The sequence below is a fragment of the Serinus canaria genome, chromosome 12, assembly GCF_022539315.1.
Source record: "Serinus canaria isolate serCan28SL12 chromosome 12, serCan2020, whole genome shotgun sequence".
Lineage (NCBI taxonomy): Eukaryota > Metazoa > Chordata > Aves > Passeriformes > Fringillidae > Serinus > Serinus canaria.
Window position 1 is genome coordinate 15,513,845 of NC_066326.1, and position 26,192 is coordinate 15,540,036.

General features: G+C 48.7%; 1 protein-coding gene across 6 annotated transcripts in view; it reads right to left on the bottom strand.

Moving 5' to 3' along the window:
• The window catches only part of LOC103816970 (6-phosphofructo-2-kinase/fructose-2,6-bisphosphatase 4), a 50,668-nt gene extending 33,759 nt beyond the window's left edge, over positions 1–16,909 (bottom strand). For 4 of the 6 annotated variants that reach the window (XM_009091015.4, XM_018914996.3, XM_009091014.4 and 1 more), the window contains exon 1: positions 1,602–1,737. In XM_009091015.4, coding sequence (XP_009089263.1) covers positions 1,602–1,707 — 106 coding nt within the window. In that variant the 5' untranslated portion in view covers positions 1,708–1,737. Of the gene's footprint in view, positions 1–1,601; positions 1,738–6,097; positions 6,188–16,769 lie in introns of those variants that run through there. The other 2 variants (XM_030227919.2, XM_030227920.2) reach the window with 2 other exon arrangements.
• Between the last annotated feature and the right edge of the window lie 9,283 nt (positions 16,910–26,192).

Consider the following 26,192-nt stretch of genomic DNA (forward strand, 5'->3'; position numbering starts at 1 on the left):
ACCTTGAGCTGGTATTTTTGGAACAGCATCACCTGACACAGTTACCTGAAGCAGCAAAGAACCAGAACTGGTCAGCCCAACAGAGCCTCAAGTCACCCATCTGGGCAGTCCATGCTGAACTGCCACACACAGCTGCAGCATCCAGAGGTCACACTGCCTGACCAGAGCACGGGGCAACACAGGACATGTGGAAATCCTGGGGGAAAGGAGTCTGCAACTCCCCTGCATGGGAAAAATTCTGAAGTGTTCTCAGTTTGCTGACACGAGACAGAAGGTTTTATCAAGGAAAAGTAACTTCTGCTCCTTTGCAGGCTGTTTGTAATTCTTATGTATCACAAATGACTGCAGACTTTTTATGGGTAGGGCTACAAAAGGATTTTAAAAAAAGGCAATCTATTTTTCTAGCAAAAGGGTTTTTTTCATTTATAAGGGGTCTTTGGCATTAAACTTACAGAGTCCTACAAAAAACCCCACTGGCATGTGAAAAATTCCTAATTTATAGTCAAATGAAGCTAAATAATTCTGCCAAGAAGACAATGTACATCATCAAATTACACATGACTCATATGCAATTTTGTTCTTGGGTTTGGGGGATTTTTTTTGTAAAACACTATCTGTGTCAGAGCTACAACAGATATTACTCTGTTTGGAAAAGAGATGCCACATTAAGGCAAAAATGAAGCAGTCTTCTTAGCATGTTTATAAAGCATTTATACACAGATTTTCTGACCCTCTTCCTATTTCAGCACCCATCTCAATCTACCATGGGTCAGATGCTGCAGTAATGCAGCTCCCACAGAAACACACTCCTGCCTGCTTGCCCAGCACACAACAAGAGAGACAGGGGTGGTTTGGGGTTTTTTGGGGGAGGGGGTTTGGTTTCCTCTTTTAGCAAGGGCTGGACCAAAGCAGGAGCAGAGAGCCAAGGCTGCAGCCCATGGACTCCTGCCACACCGGCAGAGCCTCAGCTCTGTCAGCGCAGCCTCTTTGCATGACAAACACAAACAATTCTCTACGACAAAGCCCCTTTTGTCTGCAAAACTGCCGCGTACCGGACCTCGGTTACTTAAGTAAGGGGGGAAATGAGAGGAAGAGGGGTAAAAACAACCTGTGAGGCAAAGTTTGTTAATGAACTATGGTTTGCAAACGCCGCAGCCAAAGTCTCAGGAGGCTGATGACTCGGCTGGCTGCACCTCAGAATATGGGAAGTCATTAACTCATGGAACAGATGGGCTGATACACCATTGGCCTTAAAGGAGAAAAAATTGCAAAGGAACACAACAACCAAAACAAGAGCACCGTGACATTCTCAGGCCTCTCTCCAAGACGAATACACTGAACATAAACGCTCCCTGACACCAGAGCGCCTAACAAATAAAAAACCCAAACAAACCCGCAAAACACCAACAAAAGCAACCAGCGAAAAACCACATCGATCCCAGCTGAGCTTCCCTGCCTTCCGCCGGGCACGGAGCCAGCAGCAGCTCCGGGGCCCGACCCTCGGCGGGGCACCCGCGCCCGCCGCCCCGCAGTGACCGACCCCGAGCGCCAGGCTGGGCTCCATCCCCGAGCCCGAGCCCGAGCGGGCCCGAGCCGCTCACCGCCGCGCTGCGCGCTGTGCCCCGCGGGCAGCCCGTTGTCGTAGGGCTCCCACGTCTTCTGCAGCGGGTTCTGCGTGAGCTCCCGAGCCGCCGGAGCCGCCGCCATCCTCGGCCGCTCCCGGCTCCCACCGCAGCGGCGGCGGGCGGGGCGCGCCGGGGCCGCCCCCGGGGCAGGGCCGGCAGGGAGGGACGGACGGAGGGACGGACGGACGGACGGAGGGAGTCGCAGCCCCGCCGTGCCCCGGGCTCCGACACCGGGACCCCGCGGGCAGGGCCCGGGCCCGGCAAGGGCCGTGCTGGCAGCAGCTGACTCCGCTCCGTGCTGCTGCTGCTGCGGGAACACCACGCTGCCTCTCAAAAGCCTTTTTTTTCTTTCTTTTTTTTTCCTTTTTTTTTTTTTAACCTAACCTAAATATAGAGCGCCCAGGGAGGGTGCAGTGTGTTTCAAAGCCATGCATTGAGTGAGATATTCTTTCAATTAAACTGTTTTGGCCTGAAGGCTACATTAACAGCGATGCTGAAAAACATAAACCATAGGTTTCCTATATCCCATTTGGCTCCCCCCAAAAAAAGCTCTTAACAAATGGCCCCGGGAAGCTGCAGTGTTTTGCCAAAACAACACCCAGCTGCCGCCTTTCCCCATCACCTTTATCAGCTTTACCACCTGGGGAAACCCACCTCATTGACAGGCCTGAGCAAAGCTCTAAAAAAGCTGAATATTTCAGGTATATACACCTCTCTATATTTTATTTACAGATAATATTTTATTTACAGAAAATAAATTAAACACAATGAAAACACGGTAGTGAACTGCTATACACACTTTCATTATTAATCACTCCATTATTATGACACTGGCCTAAACACAAGTGAAGGCCAGTACATACTTTCTTTTTGAATACTAACCAGGCTCTGATCACCTGAGGATTATTTTTAGTCTTTCTGTCCTATTACAAGTTAAAATGTACCTTTCTAAACAACAACAACAACAAAAAAATCAGTTCTCAGAGACATTTGGCAAGACACCTCTGGGAAAGTCAGTGCTGTTTTTCCAGAACCATGTTTGCTTCACCTGCTTTTCCCTCTGTTCCATTTCCTTCTCTCCAAGACCAATGACAGTTTGGTCATTTGCACTGCAGGTGCCCCATGCTATAGTTTTACCCAAGATTTTCTTCACGATTTTGTTTTGGGTCGATAGCTGTCGTGGGGAGGGACAGAGGGGCTACAAGAGTTTCATTGCAAGGGTCAGAAAACTAGGAGCAGAGAGGGAGGTTTTGAAAGCTTTAAAGCTTCTTGGTTTTTTCTGCCAACTGTGTTTACTTGCAGCAGCTGCCCAAGAGGTGTGAGCAGAACAGTTCAATCTGTGTCCCAGGTTTATCCCACAAGCCTGTCTCCTGTGCACACAGGGAAGGAATGTTGCAACACACAGCACACGGACTCCAGGCTAGAGTCCAGCAGCAGGATGTCCCCACCAAGCCCTCCTGTGATCACAGCAAGGCCAGCACCAAGATCCTCCAGCTCCCCTAGCAATGCCTCCAGTAAAGCCAGGAGAGCTCACAACAGAGGTAATATTAACAGGAACACATTTATAAACCCCACTTCTCAAGTCTGTTTTACATACATTAATTAGAAAACCTACTAAATCCTTCTAGCCTCTAGAAATAAAGTTTGTACTTCCCTTCTGCAAATCCACACCCTGCACAAGAACTGCAGGCCTGGTCAGACAACTGCCTCGAGCCAAGAACACTGACCTGATGTTGTTCATACAAGAATAGCATTTTCCAGAAGGCTGTGGGGTGAATGACCACATTTCTAAGTCTCATCCTCCAAGCACCAGGCACAGGGCCAGTTTCTTAATTCCTTTCTGCTCAGTCAGATTCAAAGCAGTGGCACCTGCACAAAACTTCAGTTAAGGGTTTGTCCAGGTGTCTGCAATAACATCAGAGGTGTTCAGAGACACCTGCTAGCCTTTGTTTTTGTGAGGCACAGAGTTCAGCTGGGCTGATAACAAGCTAATGTGTTTATGTTGTATTCAAGGGTTAGTTGATTTGTGGTTTGTTTTTAAACCTCAGTCTCAGTGCAGTAATGAGCTATTTGATCAAGGACAATGAGAAAGCAAATACAGGTATCTTGTGCTACTCCTGAGGTCTCATTTCATAACATGGTTTACAAGGGCACTGTATTCACCTCCTGGGAAAAGACAGAACGATTGTTGCCTGTTAGATTCCCAATAATAGACAGAGATCACCTGCACAATCTCACTGCCATCAGCTGCTGTATAATGCAAAGGCTGGAGGAGCAGAGCTGGTGCCTGCAGGTGAAGAGCTTTGTTTGCTGCAGGGAAGCCATGAACAAGCCTTTACTCCCGGGAAGTCTCTTACACAAAGCATCTGCTCTCAGGGCCATGGTGAGCAGAGAGCTCACCTGAGAAACAACCTCTCTCCAGAGGCAAAACATCAAGGGGGAGGGCAGTCTTGGAAAATGAGCTGCAGCACGGAAATAACCTGCTTGAGCCAAGTGACAAGGTTACACTCGCTCTCTGGAAACAACTCACTGACACGACAGGAAATGGAGGGTTTAGTGCCTACAGCAAATGGTAATTATTTAGAGACAGGGAGAAATAAAAGAGACTGCACCAAGGTTTCAGCTTGATCCTACAGAAACCAAACTTGTATCTGTGAACACGCTGTACTTTATGGCAGCCACATGATCCAAGTTTCACCATACGTGCAAGTACCTTCCACCTACCTCATCTCCCTGCTAAAGGCATCCCTTCTTAGTCTGACAGCCCATAAAACATCCATCAGCCACACAACATCTCTTCCTCCTGGCCTTCCACCATCTCTCTGGCAGCACACATTTGGAAGAGGGAAAGAAGATTTTCAAGGCCGTGAGGTGCCCATGTCCTCATCACTCACAGCTCCCCCAAAGCCACCCCAGCCCTTGTGCAGCGCAGTGCATTCGGGCGAGAGCCGAGAGCCATGAGGGATCCGCGGCACGACAACGAGACACGGGCACAGCCAGAGGCGAATAAGGGGGTTCTGGAGCGTTCTGGCGGCTCTCCCGCACCGCCGGGCACATCCCGGGGGCACCGGGCACATCCCGGGGGCACCTCAGGCTCCCGCGGGTGCTGGCACCGCCCGCGCCGCCAGGCGGCGCCCTGGCCCCACAGCGGGCACTGCGCGGGCGCCCCCTGGTGGCTGCGGTGGGCAAAGGCACCGCCCCCGACAGAGCGGGGACGGACGGACCGACACAGGGCCGCGGGGACCGACGGACGGACCGACACAGGGCCGCGGGGACCGACGGACGGACCGACACAGGGCCGCGGGGACCGACGGACACAGCGCTGGCCATCGCCGTGCTGAGAGCTGCCCTCGCCCCCGCGCCGTCCGTGCCCAGACAGTTCTCCCGGGAACAGGAATTCCCTGCCACCCGTCAGAAGAGCAATGTCGTAGCCAAGTGACACCGGGATGGCCGTGCCAGGGGACAGCAACGCTCCGCAGAACTAAAATCCAGCAGGAGGTGGCTTTTAAGCATACGTGGTAGAGTCAGAGGTTACAGAAAGCTACAGGGAAGGAAAGCCCATCTACCGAGTTATTTCTTAACCCAAATGGAAAAAACTATTGGGAAGAGCGAGCCCACACTCAGAACTAAACATCCACATTTCTTTCTAGACATTAAACACCAAGAAATTATATTTCATCATTGATCTATTACTTCAATTTCTCTAAAGTAATTCTCCTTCCAGTAAATCCTGGGATATACTTTGCAGTCCCACATTCTCAGCTACCTACTTTGACAAAACCCACAGTCCCTGACCTCTACACACACAACTGGCAATAATCAGCTGGGAAAAACCTAAATCCAAACCCTCTCCCTGGCAAGGGGCAGCTTACTGCTCCAGCTCGAAGTGACAAACAGGAACTAGTTTAAATTATCCCATTTTAAGATTGCCATCTGCATTTTCTGCATCTGGCAATAGTGAGAGGGGGACAGATCAGAGTTTAAATTCTTATCCCCTTTCAAGAGGGTGCAAAGACAGGGCAGTGAGGCTCCCCACTCACAGGTACTCAAAAAAACATCACCCCTAGCACAGCATCAGTTTTGTTTCAGCCCAAACTCAGGAGACACAGAGGATAATCAATAATCATTACATGTGTCTGTTATTCAAGAAGCACAGCCACACACCTGCACTGCCTTCAGCCACACACATCTTACACATCCAGCTCTGACTGCCATCCAGAGCTCCCCAGTTTCACATGGATTGGCTGGCTCTGAGCAGCTAACAGGCAGCCTGCTACACTGCATCAGTGTTTGTAGGAAGGAGACGGGATAACTCCTGTTGAACTTAGAATTTATTTTCTCTTTCAATTAAAAAAAAAAATAAAATAAACATATATCCCCCCCCTAAAAAAACCACCCAAAAAAAAAAAAAAAAAAAAGAAAAAAAACAACAACAGAAAAAAAGAAACCAAGCAAAAATATTTCAAATGTACCTTCAGCAGGCTGGTGGCAGTCCTTCATTGGCCAAAATCTATGCAGCTGGAAGCATCACCCCAGGACAGCAGCTATCTAATTTATAGCAGGCTGTTACCACACTGCAAGCCAATGAGAGGAGTCAGTGACCACACACACAACTATGCTGCAGCCTTTCTGCTCACAAGCAACAACAGCCCAGCATTTCAGAGCTGGGTTTCAGCTGGAACAGGAGAGATCTCTCCCCACTCAGCTGGTGTGAGGCACACTGCTGGTGGGTTTATTTGGATAGGATTTGTTGGGGTGCTCTTACATGGTGGAAAGACTTGTAAATGCCCCCAGTTTCTGCTCTAATCACCAAACCTACTGCAGAGCAGCTGGGACACTTGGCCTGTTCTGTCACATCCCTCCTTACCCTAGGACCTCAGCAGGGAACAGCCTGCTCTCTCCTCCAGGTAATTCCCATATTCCTGAAGTGCAGATCAAGCCTGGCAGGTTTTTCCTCCCTGTGCAAGTCCCCAAAAAGCTGCCTAGAACACAGTGCCCTTCTGCTCAGCATGCTGTGGCCTCTGGAAGCCAGGCACTAACCCAGCCTTGCTATTCTCTGGGAAGCCCAGAGATGGAGGAGGCTGCACCACAAAAAGCACCTCTCTTCCTCCCTGGGCTGCTCCTGAGCTCCTGGATGATGACACAGAGTATGCCCTGGGAACAGTCATCCTCCCCAAGAGATCTCCCAGCAGCTAGAAGCTCCTCAGAGAGCTTCCCACAGAGAACAGAGTCAGTTCTCTCCCATCCAGAGCTCAGGAAGCTCTGTGAGCAATCCAGGCAGAGAGGTGCAATGCTGGGCTAGCAGTGACACACACTGACTCACACCTCCTCAGCTCAGGCTCCCAGGACATTCTGTTACATCAGCTTCTTCCATGGAGACTTCCCATCTCATCAAGGCCACCTATGGCTCCCCCCTCAACCCAAAGTGCCATCCTCCTTTTGGTTTGCCACAGTCTCATGTCCCAGGAGTCAAGCCAGCAAAAATAACAAATAGCCCACTAAGGCCCCAAAAATGTCAAGCATCCCACATGACAGGTCCAGCAGGTTGCCCAGACCATCACACAGGTCCTTCCATCTGGGACTTGATTCCAAACCAACTGAAATCACAGGGCCAGCCCCTGTGATACACGGCCCTAGCACTTCCTTCTTTTCTTCCCAGACACCAGTAAGTTTTATTAGTGGCACCATCCACTCCATATCTTATTTCCTATCACTGCCTAAAGGGAAAATGTTCCAGTTGTCTTGGAATAGACTGCTACCCCAAAGACAAGCAAAAAGCCATTGAGAATTCAGAAGTAAAACAAGAATCTGCCCTCAGCAAGACACACCTAAGAAATTACTTTGTAAGAGTTCATTTTACTAGCAGACTTCATGGCTACAGATCAATCTATCAAAGAGATTGATAACAAGCACCCAGATGCAATCATGCTTTAGATGAGAATAAGCTACTACTAAGGACAAGAAAAATCTTCAGTGCTAACTGGGGAACAGATTTAAACAACACCCAAGATCCCACACAGACAAATATAAACACAGATCCTAAAGAGATTCCTTGAGCTGAAACAAAATGTTCCTTAGCATAGATAAGGAAAATAATTAATCCAAACAGAAAACGTTCACGTCATGCAAATCAGCAAGAAAACAAGCTCCTATCTCTTCCAACAACCACCAACACATCTGATACAAGGGAAGATCTGACAGGGTTTGGGCCCTCAGAAGCCTCACACCACACTTACTTGGCTGGAGAGACAGATAATTCCCACAGCAATTTGCTTTTACGGTGTTCTCCTCATTGTCTGCTGAAACATCACCAGAGCTACTCATGGTGCATGCAGAGCACTGAGGCAGCAGAGCTGATGCGTGCCTGGATCCCAGCACAGGCGTGCTCCCCAAACCACCACCAGGAAACAAGCACCAGCCACACCAAGGGTTCACTGTAAGAATTGTGCCAATAAACCCTTGGATGGCTCTCTGCAGAACTCCCTCCTGCACTGCAGGCACATGAACTTTATGAGGGGACAGGGAGCTGATCAGCAGAACATCATCTCAGCAACACGTGGGCTGCACGAGAGCACACACTGAGACTCACACAGAGCAATATCAGCTCAAATAACACACCCTGCAACACTGGCACTCTGCTCTTTGCTGGCTTCACCTGAACCATACCCCCAGCACGGTCACTCTGAGTGTTCTCCTGATTTCTAAGCATATAGATCTGTTAGTCTAGATGTTTATCACGTTTCAGAAGAAATAACTGATCTCTTTTTAATGTGGGAGAAATTTAATGTCTGGAGATAAACCCTTTTGAAGAGGTGCTGTTGTTTTCACACAAGGAAGTTTTCTGGGTTAAGCCTAGCATTGGGGGTAGATTTAAGGCTAGCCTGCATTAATTCTGTGACTTAAATCTGAAGGACCAATCACTAAATCTTTACACCTTCAGCCCAAGCAGTCCTCTCCCATCTTTCCCTCTGAGTGAACACTGAAATTATTTCCCTGAAAAACAGGCAAGATCCTTCAGTGGTGCTTCCAGGTATTGCCTAAAACTATTCCCATCATCACAAAGTTGAGCAACATTTTAAATCTTCCTGTTATGATGCAACATAAAGGAAAGATGGTATCCATTATTCATGGTTTCTGAGTGTTAAAAAGCCCTTTGTAGACAAACCCTCTCGCTGTATTCCACGACTCCAGACTATATACAGGCGCTGGTGAGAAGTGCAGAAAGGGAACACCAAAACACACACAATGACATTCCCATGCCCAGAGGTGGAGTGAAAATCCCGTGTTTTGAGGATGGCAGGTGCACTGAGGAGAGCCATTCCTGCACCGAGGAGAGCCATTCCTGCACCTGCCCTGGCAGAACCTGATGCTGTTACTACAGCAACAGCACGGGCACAGCCTGGCACAGCCCTGCACGGGGGTGCACCTGCGCCACAGACACATTCTATCAAAAATCCTTTTGTTGGGATCTTTTCTCCTGAGAAGCTTCAGCTTCTCCATGGTTTGCTGCTTTGGAATGGGATTTGGAGAATTGTTCAGCCAGCATGTGAAATTGTATTTACTTGATGACCAATAACAGCCACTTGTGTCGAGGCTGTGAGCAGTCACAAGATTTTATTATCATTCCTTTTCTCTCTATTCCTTGCTAGCCTTCTGATGAAATCCTTTCTTTTATTCTTTTAGTATAGTTTCAATATATCATTTTCTTTTAATATATTATATATCGTAAAATAAGAAATCAGCCTTCTGAAACATGGAGTCAAGATTGTCATCTCTTCCCTGGTCCTGGGACCCCAGTGAACACCCCCACACAGCTGGGACAGCCCCCACCTCCCTGCCAGGCTGACACACAGCAGGTCACCTGAGTCACCTGGGAGCCGAGATTTAACCAGGAAAACAAGGGCTGGATTAATCTGCAGTGCTTGAGAGAGAAGGGAAAACAAAAACACACCTGCAGCCATGGGGATGCCTGCCTTTGTGCCTCTTGAATCTGCTCAGAAGCAATCTGAAAGTGCCTCTGTCACCTCAGAGCTCTCTATTCCTTTTCAATCACCTTTTCAATTCTTTTTTTTTATTAGCAAACCTCCCCAGTTCTGAGTTTGAGTGTGCAGGTGTGAGTAGCAGTGTAATTAAAGGGAGCACAAGGAAGGGACTGACAGCTTTAAGTACAACAGACAGCCCTTATCCAGGCTGGCAGACTTATGAATTATGCTCAGCTACTTTTATATTAGATATTTGAACATTTCTGGTGTACACACATCCTCTCTCCTGTCACTCAGCTAGGATCTATGAATCCCACTTGCTCATAACTGTAGGTCTAGGCTGCTAAATATAAAAAATAAAATTATAAAACAAGGGCAGCTGCCATCTCAGGGTAGAACTAAAACACTTTACCCCACCCTGAAAACCAAATGCTATCAACTGACTTCAGAAGCACAATTCTGCAAGAGCTGTCACTTCAAAGGAGAACATCTGTAAAAACTTACTACATGAGTCAGGGGAGTTGTCTGATGAGATGAAAAAGGAGAATAGACCGACAACAAAGAGTAAACAAAATCTGCATGAGATTCCAATGCAAGAAGTACACCAACATCATTTTCAAAAAATCTTGAAAGCTTCGGGACAGAGCCACCTATCAGACACAGCACTTGAAAAGACAAGAGATAAGAGAGCTTGGGAAGCACCGCCCGGGTTTGGGGTGGGAAATACCGAATGACAGCCGGGGAGCTCAGAGGGAGAGGGGCAGGAAGGGAAACAGCAGCTGGGCTGGGTGGCAAAGGCTGGAGGTGCAGGGTGAACCTGAGTCAGCAGCACTTCATGCAAGCTGAGCCTTGTGAAGGCCTGGAAAAGGGCACGGGGAGACAAGAGCAAGACAAGGTCAAACCGTGGGAGGAGGAGGAAAAACTGGACCAGGAGCGGGAAGAGCATCACCAAAGAAAGAAGAGCAGCTCATTGGGAGCAGCAGAGACAGTGCAGAGAGGAACAGAACAGGGGACTGCAAAGAGTTCAGTGCCATTTATAAATGACAGGTACAGAGAGAAGCACCCCAAGTTTAAAAAGGGGGACAGGAGCTACAGGTCCAGCAGAGGATAGTCCAGCCTAGCTCAGAGAGCAGCCAGGGAAAAGCCCAAGGCAATGGAAGTGAGAGCAAAGAAAAGGGGCCCAAAGTCCTCTCAGTCACACTTGGGTTCCTGCATGTCCCACAGCAACAGTCAAGCAGATTTTGTGAAAGTAAAGAATAAATCTGTCTGGAAAGCCAGCATGGAAAACTGACAAGGAGGAAAACAACTCACAGCATATGCCACGCCAGCTGCTGCTGCTGGAAATATTCTTAAGCTCTGTGAAAAAGGAGGGTATTCATCCAAATAAAAATACAAGCAAACCAGAGCAAAGCTGCTCAGAAGCTACCAGTGACAGAATTTATAATAAAAGCAAAAATTCATCTTAATTTGGCAAACTGCAATGAAGTCAGGTAGCCTAAAACAGCACTGAAGGGGGAAAAAAAATACAGGCCAGACAGAGAGACCTAAATCACAGTGAATGCCAGCAGCATGCAGAGCCTCCAGGGCAGATTTCTCATTTTCTGTGCATTTTGCAAGTAGACCTAGGTGGCCTCTCAGCTTCCTGAGACTAACAGGATCAATGTGCAAATGAGGGAGCTTAATAAGAGTAATAAAATTATGACAGCCAAAATAATGAGATTTACAGAATGCAGACAGGCTAAACAGCACAAATGCTACACATTAAACTCTTGCACGGGGAAACATTCACCAAGTGAGGCTCCAGCATATTATTAGTAAAGAAAGCTTCTCTTTAAGGCAAACCAAAACAAAAGCAGCCCACCTGAGTTCTCTTTATATTTGGAAAAAATAACTTTGGTTCAGCACAAGTGTGTCCCTAGAGAAAATACAAAAAACTGTTCAGGTGCACAGAAGGCCATCCTCCATCCCAAACAGCATATGGGACAGCCTTTGGCACCAGAATGTGTAAAAACACATTCCAAAGTCTAAATATCAGCTGAAAGCCAAGAAGGATACAAAAATAGAAAACAAAGCAAGGGAATCAGAAGCAAATGAGCACAGCAGCCCCCAGACTCACCACCCCCAGTGCAACAGCAGCTGCCCAGCACTGCTGGCCCCAGACACCCCAGCCTGGGTCAGTCTGTGCCCCAGGGTCCCCCCCAGCACCAGGGACCTCTGAACCTTCTTTCACACAGCACAGAGGTCTCAGAAACATTTGTCTTCCACAGTTTAATGAAAACTGGCTAGCAGGAGAGAAGAGGTGCCCTACCAGTGCTCCCAGGACACACAGGGCTCTGAGCTGGTCCCATCAGACCTGGCACTGACACCAGACAAGCCCAAATCCCTGGAACTGCCTCATCCTGGGGAAGAAAAATCAGTTAAAACCCAAAGACATAAATCTGTGGGAGATATCTCTTCCAGAGCTGCTTGGATTTTTAAGCTCCTCTACTCTAATCCCCAAATGGAGCATTTCTCAGGGAAAAAATAAAGAGGAATCTGAGAGATTGATCTCCCACCAAAAACGAGTGATGAGTTCAGCAGTAACAGGGCTGCTCCCCCATCAGTCCCCACCTCTCACAAGCCATCTGACATTTTCTAATTACAAGAGGTCATGAACCCCTGAAATCTCCTCATTGTTTTGGGGAAACCAGTTTCACATAGGTAGCAGAAAAGAAAAAAAAAAATACAAAGCTTTTTTTCCCCCCTCCTTAATGCAGGAGGTAAATGCTGCACAGCCCAAGGATATCAACAGGGTTCCCATGAACAACAAATGTCTCCTGGTATTTACCAACAACATCAATTCGATTTCCAGGGATCTCTGACCATAACTAGAAACTGAAAAGGAAGGCTTTCTACTTGTGCATGGCCTGTAAACAATATAGTAACATACTGAATCACCTGGGAACTCATGCCATGCAGGCATTTCAGATACCCGAGTGCAGAAATTACAGCTTTAAATTCCATGTTCCAATGCAGCAGGCACATTATTTCTTACAAGGGCACCCATGACAAATCCACCCCATTTTATTAATAAAACATTTGCCAAACATCCTTTTTCCTCCATCACATGGATACAAGTCAGTTGCAATTAAGAGATTCATCATTTGTGTTCGTGGCAGCTCGGGGCTCCAGGATTAATTCCAGAGCATTACTTCAGTGGTGCAGACACCAACACCCAGGAGAGCCCCTCATGCAGCAGCTCCTCAAATGAGAGATGAGTTTGGCAGAACCAAAGCACAACCCTAAAGGCACCTAGAACTGCACTGCTGTAATAGCACAGGTAAGTTGACCCATTTTACTCAAAAAAAACCCCAAGTATTTCTTTGCATGGACACAAATTCAGAGGCTCAGCACACAGAGGGATTTTGGAGAAGGCTCTGGGAGATATCAGAGCCCCTTCCAGTGACTTAAGGGGCTTCCAAGAGAGCTGCAGGGAGCCTTTGGACAAGGGCATGGAGTGGCAGAACAAGGGGGCACAGCTTTAAACTGACAGAGGGCAGGGCTAGATGGGATATTCGGAATAAATTCCTTCCTGTGAGGGTGGTGAGGCCCTGGCACAGGTGCCCAGAGCAGCTGTGACTGTCCCTGGATCCCTGGAATGCCCAAGGCCAGGTGGGATGGGACCTGGGCAGCCTGGGGCAGTGGAAGGTGTCCCTGCCCATGGCAGGGGGTGGGATGGGATGAACTTTAAGGTCCCTTCCATCCCAAACCATCCTGGGATTTTACTGCACCAGGTCAGCACCTCAGCAGGCAGCAGGTGGAGATTAGGATTCATAATCAGGGAGGGATTACAGCACCTAGGCCCAGCTCTTGGCAGGCACCCAGCAACAAGCCTGGCTTAGAAGGCACCCCAGCCCCACACTGGAGCCTCGACAGAGCTGCCCCTGCCCCAAAACCATGCCCAAAACCAACCCACCCCTGCTGGAAATAACCACCTGTGTGAAGCAACGTGGGACTCTCTCCTGAAGCTCCACTTTAAATGCCTGGTAAAAATCTAGTGCAATCAGGAGTCAACCTAAATTACTTCATTTTAGACACTGTAGAGCCCAGCTAGACAGTCTAGGGAGTTTGGAGTTGATTATTCTCTTTTGCTGCCTTTTCCAATTTAATTACTTAACCTCTTATGGTCTCAGACACCGCAAGCCAAGCACTTTGCCTGTGAGAAAAGGTAACAGACTAATTATTTCTCTTATAATGGGCAAAATGGCTTCTGGGGGAAACCAGAGCAGACCCAAGGAACCCTGCACTGCTCAGGCTCACGGCTGGTGCCTCCTCACTTCCATTTTGACAATTTTTACCCCTTCTACTACACTGACCTTGTGACTCTTCCCAAGAAGCCCCACCCAGGGTGTGGGGCCACAAGCTTACACCATATTCAACAACTTAAAGCAAACAAAAAAAAGAGAAACAGAACAAAACAGATAGAGTGGGAAGGTGGGAATACTCCACCAGGTCATTTCTTTCAGAAGGTCTCCCCAAATATGTGATCTTTTCCAGCACTTCAAGTCCAAGATTTGTATTTATCTCAAGGGGAAATCTATGGGCATCATAGGCAGAGGTTAAGCCCCAAGGAAACCATGCAAGTCCAGTGAGCCACCCAGAACACATCCATGCTGCCTCACCAGCAATTAAACACTGTCCACAAGTTGGATTTACCAAATCTCTTACTCATAAGAGCAGAAGGAACACTGATGCAATCAAATTGAGAAAAATATTGTTGCAACCAGGCTGATTTTTTTTTTAATAGGATGGATGATACATTAAAAAAATGAAGCACTACCATCACTCAATTCAACAACATCCTGCTATTGGTAAGGGTTATATTTATAAATCAGTACATTTTCATAACAAAATGTCCTATTTCATAGAAGATCCTTCCTTCAAATGACCTCAAGAAAGTTCTGAAACCAAATCCTCCCCAAAGTGCTCTCAGCTCTGGGTCCTCATCCTGCACAGCTATCCCTACATGAATGCTCTCATTAGATGATGCACTGATTTAAAGGGACTGGCATCTTATGTAAATGGATGTTATTGCCTTTAATTGCAGCCATAATTATGGGAGTGCCTCGCAACTGAGTAAGGTCACATTAAGCAAACTTATTGGAAACTTTGCAAACTGCTCTGCAACACCCTGGACGAGGACCAGGAGTCCCACAACAGGCATTTACTCAGTCCCATCTTCAGCTCTATGCAAAGCACTACAAAATCAATCCTATATCTATGGGATTGCTTCAAGTTATAGGTGGTTAAGTATGTTTTTGCCTCAAACTAACTAGTTTCTCTGGCATTTGCCAACATAAAAAGCTTAATTTAGAATTAACATCTTTAAAGATTGAAAAATCTTGAAGAGTCTTCAAGTTTCTTCAGTATTAACGTCTTTATTTTTCCTCCTCACATCTCAAAGAGCCACACAAGCACCAAGGGACCTGCTACAGAGCCAACAAGGAGCCAGGTGTTGACAAGAGCAGCAAGGGCAGTAGGCAATTCCCCTGGCACAGCCACAAATCCCTGCCCATGGAAGACACCAGCACAAGAACGGTGGGAATGACCAAAGGGGCAGCCAAGGGTTTTTCACTCAGCCACAAAGCAATGGCCATCAGCAGGTTTCAACAGCTCAGTGGGGGTCCCCCTGCTAGTCCTGAGGCTCTCAAACCCCAACCTCACTGAGCCCTCTCACCATGCCCTGGGGTGGAGTCAGAGGAAGCAGCAGCTGCCCACTGCAAGGCTGGCAGAAGCAAAGGGATGACGGCTGTAAACAAGAGCAAGCCTGTGACTCAGTGGGCAGAGCCACAGGCACTGTGCACCCGCTGACACCCAGCTCTGTGTGGCACAAACTGGGCACAGCAAGGTCCTGGTCCCGTTACCAAACCTGAGTACAGCACCCTCACTGCCACATCCATCCCTGCCCCACAGCACCCTCACTGCCACATCCATCCCTGCCCCACAGCACCCTCACTGCCACATCCATCCCTGCCCCACAGCACCCTCACTGCCACATCCATCCCTGCCCCACAGCACCCTCACTGCCACATCCATCCCTGCCCCACGGCACCCTCACTGCCACATCCATCCCTGCCCCTCGGCACCCTCACTGCCACATCCATCCCTGCCCCACGGCACCCTCACTGCCACATCCATCCCTGCCCCACGGCACCCTCACTGCCACATCCATCCCTGCCCCACAGCACCCTCACTGCCACATCCATCCCTGCCCCACGGCACCCTCACTGCCACATCCATCCCTGCCCCACGGCACCCTCACTGCCACATCCATCCCTGCCCCCCATCCCTGCCCCACAGCAGCAGCACTGCCTGCTTCATCTTCCAGCCTACCTAATACAATTTTCCTAGGAAGTGGGGAAATGATAGCCAAACATAACCATGACTAAGGCCACGGACAGAAGTTTTGGCGCACTTGCATCACAGCTGTCACCCTGTATTACACAAAGTGCCTGACAAACACGCCAGACCTCGGGCCCCAGGGACAGCCAGCCCCTTTCCAGGGAAGGCCCCAGCGAGCCAGCAGCCAAATCTCCCGAAGGCAGATAAAAAAGGTGCAGCCTGTGTGCTTTTTATGGAGCTGCCCCTAGGAATAAGGGAAGAAGAGCGAAGCAGTTAGATCAGTATTTGCCAAAGCACCGCTTTTACACCGTTCCTCGGCAAATGGAGAGCACCGAGGCTTGGAGGAGTGAGATGTAAACCCGCCTTCCTACAGACAGTTGGAAAAAAAAAAAAAAAAGTCCATCGCAGCACAGCAATCTCCAAAAATAACTCGGCAGGCAAACAGCTGCTGCTACACTACGATTCCCTCTTTGCACGCCACATCTCCCAACCCTTCCTTCACCCAGGGCTGCTCCAGCAGGAGCCCCAGTTCCCATTTCCCACCGGCCGAGCTTTCCGAGATGCCGGGCACCCTCACTGCTCGCTGGAGCCGGGAGGGAAAATCCCGAGCAGGGCTCCAGGAAAACAGCACCTTCAACACCACCTTCAACACCACCTTCCCCGCTCCGCCGTGCCCTGACCGCGCGCGGGTCCCTCGGGGCCGCCCCGCGGGTGGGAAGCCGGGGGCGGGAGGGGAGAAGCGGCGGCGCAGCCCCGCTCCCGGGGGTCCCGGGGGTCCTACCTCGGCAGCGCCGGCCCTGCGGGCAGCGGCCGCGGCGGCGGCAGCCCCACATGGGCGGCGGGCTGGGCTCCGCTCCGGCGGAGGCGGGCACGGAGCGCAGGGCCGCGGGGAGCCCCGCGGAGCCGCCCGCGGTGTGCGCGCCCCGCGCGGGGCGGGGCGGGACGGAGGGACCGGCCCCGGGCAGCCCCCGCCCCGCCGGGAGCCCCCGCTCCGCCCCGCAGCCCGCGGGGTGCGCAGGGCTTTGGGGGGGGCAGATCCCGCACCTCGGTGCGGGCACGGCCGCGGAAACCCCGCTCGCATCGCACCGCACCCATCGCCCGCTCCCTGCCGGGACCGCGGCCGTCCCTCCGCTGTCTGCTCCCCAGGGCTTCGTGTTTTGTTAAAATGAGAAATTTAAAATAAACGAATAAATTAACAAGTGAAAATTAAGTGGACGTGAGGGAGGTGGGACGGCTGTAGCCATTTTGGAGAGCCGGGTGTGAATGCAGCCGGGGGGCAGGAGCGGGGGGTCGGCAGTGGCCGCAGCAATGGGGCTCAGCTCAGCAGCAATGGGGCTCAGCTCCGCAGCACCGGGGCTCAGCTCCGCAGCACCGGGGCTCAGCTCGGGAGCAATGGGGCTCTGCTCAGCAGCACCGGGGCTCTGCTCAGCAGCAATGGGGCTCTGCTCAGCAGCAAGCCCTCGGCCAGGCTCGGGAGCACCCGCGCAGCCTCTCCGCGGAGCCAGCGGTGACCCAGCGCGCTGACCCAGCCGAGCTCACCCCACCGACGGCAGGACAGGGAGAGGAGGCATGGCCGGGATGCACCGCGCTGGGAGCCGGAGCGGTGCCGGTGAAGCCAGTCTGGGCACACACAGCCTCTACGTGCACTCGGGGCACAGCCCCCGCCCGCTCCGGGCTGCAGATTGCGCTGCCCTTGCATCCAGCATCCCTGAGGACACATACAGCATTCCCCTGACACAAGCTTCAGCTTAATGACAAAAATCCTCTCGGTCTTTATACCATCCTTGGGGTGATACTGAAGCGCGTTTGTTATTTTGTTCAGGTAGGGACACGTTATTTTTGTGGCTGCCTTTTCTCACGGCTCCGTAATTTTGTCAGGCTGTCCCCCGAGGCAGGCATGAACTAAATAGGTGTGTGTAGAAGCTTCAGGGCTGTTATCACACTGTGTGTCTGCTCTGGGGCCAGGAGCTGCAGAGGCAGCACTGTGCTCAGGAGAGTTATCTGCCTGCCTGTGCCTTTGGCCTGCAGAGATAGGCACAAGTGTGGGCAGGGGGAACATCACTGCAGGTGAGAGAGGGGCCAAACAGAACATGAAGGAAGGATCAGTCTAAATCCACTTACTAGTCAAAAAACAGTAATAATTCCCCTTTTAAGATGAAAATGATCAATAAGCAATGGAGTTAAGTTTTTGTTTGTTTGTTTGTTTGGCGTTAAAGTCACATGCAAATTTTCTTTACCTTGTCATGATGTCTTTTCATTTACCTGCACACCTCCATCCTGCATCCCAAGTTGTCTCTGAGTGATTTGGTTGTCTCCAAGCTGACTTAGAGTAAACTCTAAGTTTTCTGTCTGGGCAGCTGGTTTCAGACTGCCACTGGCAACATTAGCATTGTAACTATGTTGGCTCTGCTTGGGCATCACCTGACGCTTTAAAACTCCAGTTAATAAAGTACCACTTCTGAATTGCTTGTAGAAATTAAGCCACATGAAAGAAAGGGTGGTTTGTTGGTGTGGATTTTTTAGAGAGGGAGAATTGCATGCTTATCTGCAGGTGATGATGCCTCCAGCAATGAGGAAACAGCAGCTGAGATCAGTAGGATGTTTGGTATCCCTTCCTTCAGGTGTGTGTGTGTGCTGACTCACTGCAAGGACTGGGTTACTGTGGGCAGAGACCAGACCCCTGCTGCTTCTCCAAGGCTGTCACAGCCGAGGGCAAACACAAGAGGAAAGCTTGGCACTGTTGGTGCAATGCTGTAGAAAATTCCTTTTCTTTCAGGGAACTGTCAAAGATGCAGCTCCTTGTGCAGCCCCTAGAGCTGAACAGCGCCTGGAGGTGCCACAGTGCAGGTGCTGGCTCTGTGGAGGTGGAAGTCACCTGTGTCCCCCTTCTGGACAGTACTTAATCCCTATTAACTCTCCATTATTTCATCTGAAGTATTAATGACTAGTTTGCTTTATCCTCTAAGGAGCTCAAATGACTTTACATAACTGTGGTCTTTTCTACATTAGCAAGCTTTGTTGTCCACTGCAAAGAGCAGCCCTGAATAAGGAGGAGGATGTGGTGGGTACTCAGAGCCACCATAGCCCTGTGCTGTTCTGGAGCAGAGCATTTGTCACTGGCACAGATGGCATAGCTCAAAACTGGGTTTAGTTGACTCTGCTTTTTGGTCACTGACTGCTTCCAGCTTGAAGCAAGGACCACTGGAGTTGTTTGAGAATTTTTTTGAAAGAAATACCATACAGTTCTGAGCCCTGGGATAGGAGAGAGGCCCTTTGTTTCATCTGCTCTCCCCGTGAAACATCTTTTAGTCACAGTTTCTGGGCTTAGTGAAACCTTATCCCTATGTTTTATTAAAAAAAAAGAAAAAAAAAAGGTTTTTCTGCAGCTGGCGTGAAGCAGCAGGTAGTGAGGCACAGCCAGAAATGGAGCTCAGGGGGCTGGGCACTGCAGCAGCTCACCCTCCTGTCCCTGGCCTTAAGAACAAAGAAACTCCAACAAAACCACCCATCTGCCAGGATTCCTTACTGCTTGGTGCTGGTGAAAAGGTCCAGAGCGACCCCCCTGTCCCTCTGGGCAGCGAGATGTGGCTCAGTGTCAGCCAGGAGCCTCCACTCCTCTTGGCAGAACAAAAGGTCCCGAGCAGCAGCGGGAGGGCAGCTGTGACCCTGCCCTGCTGCTGGGCAGAGCCTCAGGGGCATCAAACAGCCCTCTCTGTCCTCTCTCTGTGCTTTTTCTCCTCTGCTTAACCATGTCTATCCTCCTCCACAGCATTTTCCCAGGGTGGGAAGGCACACCTTGGCCTTTGTGTGCAGCAGCTGCCCCCCACAAAAGCTGTACTGCGGGGGCCTGACTGTGCAGAGGACTTTGGTGTTCTTAAAAGCAAAGCAGATTAAAGCACTGATAAACCAGGACAAGTATTAACAGCAAAACTTGCTAGAAATCTTGGGTTTTGCTCAAGATCTGTGTAGCTGATGAGGTTGTTGAGATTTTGTTCAGATTGGTGAGGTGTAATTAATTTGGAAGTGGAACTAGGAACAGATTCATGGGGGGAATTATATAAATCTGATCATTTATTTGCATTTAGGAGAACTCAGCAGGAGAGAAGAGTGTTCAAGGTAAATGCTCACAGTTCTGCCTGGGATGTTTGACCCTTGCTTGTGCTTGCATAAGCCGAGCAGGATCATCCATTTGGAAAATGTTTGACTTAGTCCTGTGCCTTTCTCAAAAATAGTTAAATTGGGAAAATAGCTGTACTTACAGGCCTTGGAAAATATTTTTCCCTACGTGTGGCTTTGTGGTTTCAAAGAACTGAAGAGAAGGCCACAAAAATACATTTTTCCTTCAGCTGCTTGGCAAGGGAAATCATCTGATGGGGCTTGTCAGAGCAATGTGGCTGGGGCAGGCCTGGGCTGCCTGGGGACACCAATCCTGGTGACTCTGTTCTTCACAGGTCACGTTCCTCCTGCTCTAATGGGAACCAATAATTTTTACCTCTGGATGACAATAATTTAAATATGAGTAAATCAACTGAATTTTTGTCACTCAGCTTCACTGGAAGGTTTAAGCAGTTGGGTGCTTTGTTAAATTCCCTGGAAATTGGCCACATGCAGGATTGCACTGCATTCAGTTCAGCCAGATAACACAGTTCTTTCTTAAAGATATATTTTCAATCTTTACCCAAATTGTAAGTGTGCAGGGGAAGAATAAAAGGAAGAAACCAACAGGTGAACCAGCAAGCAAAAGTTAATTATTCATGTAGTCACCTTGTAGCCACTGCTCATGCTGTACCTTTTTTTTTTTCCTTTCTCTGAACTGTTTCTTTTGTCAAGACTGTAAGATCTTGAAAAATCAGGTGTATCCTTGTCCTGAAGCACAAGAGCACGTTAAGGTCCCCCAAAGCTGGAGACTTAAGATGTTTGGGAAGCCTTATCTTTTTGGGTGGGAATTCTCATCTCCAGTCTGGTCAGACCCCAAGAGCTTGCCTGGCCTTTCTCAGGCTCTTTGGGAGAGGCAAAGCTTGTAATGTGCATTGCTGGAGTGCTTGTTGTGCTATTTTTATGCTGCTCAGTTTTGTATGTGCAGCTGTAGTCAAGTGTTGCTTCTTGATCCCAGACAACTGAGATTTTCCATAACCTTTGACTAAGAAAAAATGCATCTTTAATCACACTCCCCTTCACAACAGGCAGCATGTAAGAAGATTATATAAATATTATATTAAGCACATTTTTTGGCAAATTGCTTGCATTGGTGTTGTATTTCTTTCCTCCAGTGTCTGGGTGATAGAAGCGAGCTTGGGCCATAAAGGAAATTAATACTCTGGTGTGTGTGTGTTTCTCTTCTGACTTGGGGATTCCTCATCAATTAACTGCCTTGTTAAAATAACTCTGACATTGATTTATCTGCCAAGAACCCAGATCAGGGCATTTTAAAGATTGATCCCATTACTCTTGGGTTTTGGTAGGTATTTTGTGATAAACCTGCATAGGTAGAAATAATTTTTCCTTGCTTAGAAAACAAAGATAAGGTGCTTTGTTTGTTTTGGTTTTTTTATCTTTGTTGCTGTTGTTGTTGTTGTTATTGTTGGTTGGTTGGTTGGCTTTTTGTAGCTGGCAGAAAATTAGCATTCATACTATGCCTTCTAATCACAACTGAAGTGGAAAAGGTTTCATGACCCTTCTGACCAACATCCTGAAGATAACCCTGAAGATTAGCTCCAAGTAGATTTTGGTGGCAATTCTTCTTGGGCTCACCTGGTTTCAGACAGTGATAGGACACTGATGACAGATTTTCAAGTTATTTCATTCCATTGGAATATTCAACAAATTCCTTCAGTGGATGAACAAGTGTTAATCCATGAAATAAAAAGCAATATAGGTGTTTGTCCATGTGAATGAATGCAGCATGGATTTATGACAGAGAATCTGTTTCATTCAACCAATTTTGGAAGAGTGGCAGAGGTGGAGGGAGGAAAGGGTCCCTTTGGAGGGCTGTTCTGCTCTAGGCCAGTGACTGTGAAGAGTCACTTGTGCCCCAGGAGCTGATTTATGCAGTCAGGGAGAGCAGACCCACACTCAAGGGTCACCACCTGTGCTGTTTAATAAAAGGAAAATGAGATTCAACAGAGACCACCCTCTTTCCCAGCTGCCTCGAAGCCAAGGAAGCAAACACCTACCTCTGTGTTTACTCTGCTGATGCTCTGCACAGCCCAGAGCCCCCGGGGCAGGCGGGCTGCTGGTGCTCACACACCCACAGTGGTTCTGCGTGGGGCACCGTGGTGCTGGGGGAGAGTCAGGCTGCCTGCCCACTGCAGCCAGCAGGGCTGGGTGCTGCCAGTTATCCATGTCCTCCTACTCTCCTTGCAGATTTGTTGCTATGGTGAGAAAAGCCAAGCCTTAAATATTGAACTCCCTCCCTGTTATCTCAGCTGGTATCTGCCGTGTGCAGGTATCAGTTGGTGTGTATTAAAACAAATAAGATAATAAAGAATAAATGCTTTGCACTGTGGGCAACTTCTGCCTCCAAATTTTGGGTTGTTTGGTTTTTTTTTTTTTTTTCTCTGCTTTAATTCAAACTTCATTTGTTTTTGCTGAAACTAACCTTGAACTCTGCCCAACAGCACAGAGGATTACAACTGTTTATGTCTTAATTGGGGGATAGGACCAGTAACCTGTCAAATCAAATTTTTCCTCTTGAGAAGTTACAGTCAAATGCAGGACAGTTCCCACAAAATGTTTTGCTATATTATTTGGTGTTTGCTTGAAGTCTGCACCAGCAGATTAGAGCAGAGTTTGGAGCACTATGTGGCTTTGTGCTTAACATGCTACTGGAGGAAAATGAGTCTACAAGGTGTCCTATACAGTGCTGGCCGGCAGCCTCCCTGGAAGCACTCCCAGGGCCTCCCTCTGACCTCCTCGGGCTGTTGATAACGCTCCTGCTGATTCACTAATGCCAGCACAGGACACTGCTCAGCCTGTTTTAGAGCCCCAGGGTGGAAAATAACTGGGAGGGAAGCTGCTGCCAAATCGGAGCGGCGGGGATGCTGCAAACAGGACAAGTGTTCTGCCTCTGACCATCCCACCAGCAGTGAAAAACACCGACCAGACTTTTCTCAAGCAGAAAACCTGGAAGCCCTTGCACCCCCCCGAGCAGCCCTGCCCGAGGCTGGCCGGGAGCGCTCACAACAAAGGAGCTGCTGCTGCGCCCACATTCTTGCGGTGGAACTCCTGCTCTGCTGCCCAGCCCCAGGAATGGCAGATTCAGAAAGCTCTGGAACAAAGCAGGACACGTTCTCCAGTGCAGAGGCATTTTTGTTTGCACAGCAAAAAGCAAGGTCTGCTGTTTGTGCTGGATGGTTAAACCCTCGCTGGGAGCCCACAAACGGTGCTTCAGGGCTCACTTTTGTTTTTTCCAAGTAACTTCTGAAATTGCAATCTGGTGAATCAGAGGAATGAAGGCTGATATTCCTGCTAGTTCTCGGAAACGAGGGATGTCAGGTCCAGGGCAGCAGCAGAGTCTGTGGCCCCTGAAGAACACTGTAGATCTTTCTTAAATATGGTTTGCTTTTTATAAATATTTTCACCTCTTTCCTAGAAATGCCTGAGCAAGGGAAAAAGTTTATAGTGGGTGATTGTCAAACAAAACAGAGATACGGAGATACAAAGGCATTGTAAGAAAGAGACACTTTCTCTTTAGTTAACTGGCAGCTTGAAAATTTTGTGTTCAAGTCGGTGCTGCTTGGGTGACACTGAGGGGATTGGGATACAGAGCCTGGCATTCAAGCCAGGAAATGATTTCTGTAGGAGCTGATGTTTCACTTTTGAAACAGTAATCAGAAGTGAACTTTGACAGTGCACGTGAAAAAGAAGTGGCAAGTTTTAGTTAAAAGCATTAGCAGGAGAGCAGCGAAGCCTTGTGACACCTTCAGTGCTACTGGCACGTGGGGGTGCTTTATTGAGAGCCAGTGAAACCTCTGCTGCTCTGAGCAGCCCCTCAAGCTGCTCACAGGCTCAAGTGTCACTGGAGGCAGTTTCTGAGCTGCTGCCTCCTCCTCCTCCTCCTGGTCTCATGTTTCTCTGAGGTACCTCTGCATCCCCTCAGCTGCTGGGTGAGCTGCTCACCTGGAAGCTTTGGGCACAGCAGAGCAGTGTGTTTGGGAGTCAGGGGGGCTTTCTGCAGCTGCAGCCAAACAGAGTGACCAAAACCTGCCCCAGCCCTCCTCTCTGCCTTTGAGCTGCCACCCACGGAGCAACCTGAGCTCTGAGTGACCAGCCCTGTGTGCCACGAGCCTCCCATGCAATGCCAATGGAATAAAGGGCATTTTAAAGACTCACATGCCATCTCTTTAATGTCATGACATACAGCTGCTGTGATCTGCTTTTGGGAAGGATTTATTTCTTCCAAGAGAGGTTTGTACTTGTATAACAGGAGAAGATCCAGCTGGAAAAGATGCAGAAGTGGTCTGGGAGGACCTGCTTCACATACTCCTGATTTTGGTTTTAGGGCTTCAGTCCAGTCTTTGGATGAAGTGAAATGCAAAATGATAGCAAAGGATAGCAAATGACAGCTAATGGGGTCCTAAAACAACTTATGGAGTCCCAAAATACATCACCTCCTTGGTCATCTAACCATAGGTGTGGGCTGCTAATCCAAGACAAAACTGAAAACAGAGTCTCAGTGTCAGGCTAAACTGATTTCTAACAATGTGGGGAATATCTCATACAGATTCTGAGTTTTTTAGTCAGGGGAACAAGGCAGATGAGAACTTTTTCTTATTAGGCAAATAACAGGCTACTAATTTCCTGTTTGTATCTGAGAAGCTTGTGAATTGCTTGGAAGGGCTTCCTTCCATCTGTTTTATGCAAGACTTAATCTACACCTTACTCTTCAACTGAACTACTCATGTCCTGGTTATATCAAAGCATTTAAAGGCTCCTCATTACAAGTATCTTCATGTAGAGGGTGATCTTGTCCCCCAATGAGTTGCAGCTGGGTCAGTTGCTGAAGATTGGAGGTGGACCTGATCTTAACAGGCCACACCTGCAATCAATAAGAACTAGTGCTATATAAGAGTAAGGAAAGAGGCGTGAGGAGAGTCAGATTACTGTGAGGACCTGGAGAAGTCAGTGTGTAGAGGAGCTGCCTGTATCAAGAAGGTAAGAAGCTCTGATAATATGAAATCCTCATACTATGGTAATGATAGAACCTTTGCTAACTAAGACAACATCTTCATGCTAGACTGTAAAATTATCATTCTGTCTTCAGAGCACTCAGCAGGTTGATTCTCTCTGTTTGGGATAGTTAAATATGGTGAATACTTGGGATTATTTGTGGAGATATGAGTCTTAAGCAATGCAGACAAAAAATAATGAGCCATTGAAATGAAAAACCTGGCAATGTAAGGACAGTTCTATGTGACAGTCTTCCCTCATTTCTTAGAGCAGAATGTGGAAAAAGCCTAGAAATTGATTTAGTGTGAAGCCTGTGATGCAGAGAACCAGTGAGCTCTGCCCACAGCAGGTTGGTCAGTCCCCAGAGCATGGAGAACAGGAGCTGCTGTGACAGCACCGTGTCACATCCCCCAGGGCAGAGCTGTGCCCACACAAGGCCCGTGCCTGGGGCACTGCTGGCTGCTCTCCAGCACACCCCAGCCCTGTGCTGGCTCTGGCAGGCTGCCTCTGCACAGCCAGACACAGGGACAGGTTTTCAGACCTGGAAAAAAACACCCAGCAGATGTTCAGTGCTTCCACATTGTCTGCTGGCACCACATGCAGCGCCATTCCTGAGTCTGGAGCAAGACAAGCTAAATTACATGAAATGCAGTGTCTTGGGTGGTTTTAGACACAGTGTGAGGGGCAAGGATAGAAGAGCTACAATAAGTAGGATGAATAAAGCAAATCCTCTTACACGTTCAAAGCTATTGTTTGAAAGTGGCAAACTGCATTCATGGCTAAGTTTGCAGTATTTCAATAGCAAGAAAAGGACCTGTTTCAAGAAATAAGGGAAGTCTGGCACTTCCCAGCCTCACTTCTCTTTAAGAAAAGCCACAAACCCACACCTGGAGACAGGGTTTCTGCAGAGTTTCTGTGGCTTCTGACAATGCCAGAGCCTCTGCAGCTCCTGAGGAAATGTCTCTTTCCTGATGCCCACCTCAGTGCTTACTTTGGTTAATGGATTGAGACAATACTGTCCACGTGAACCTCAGAC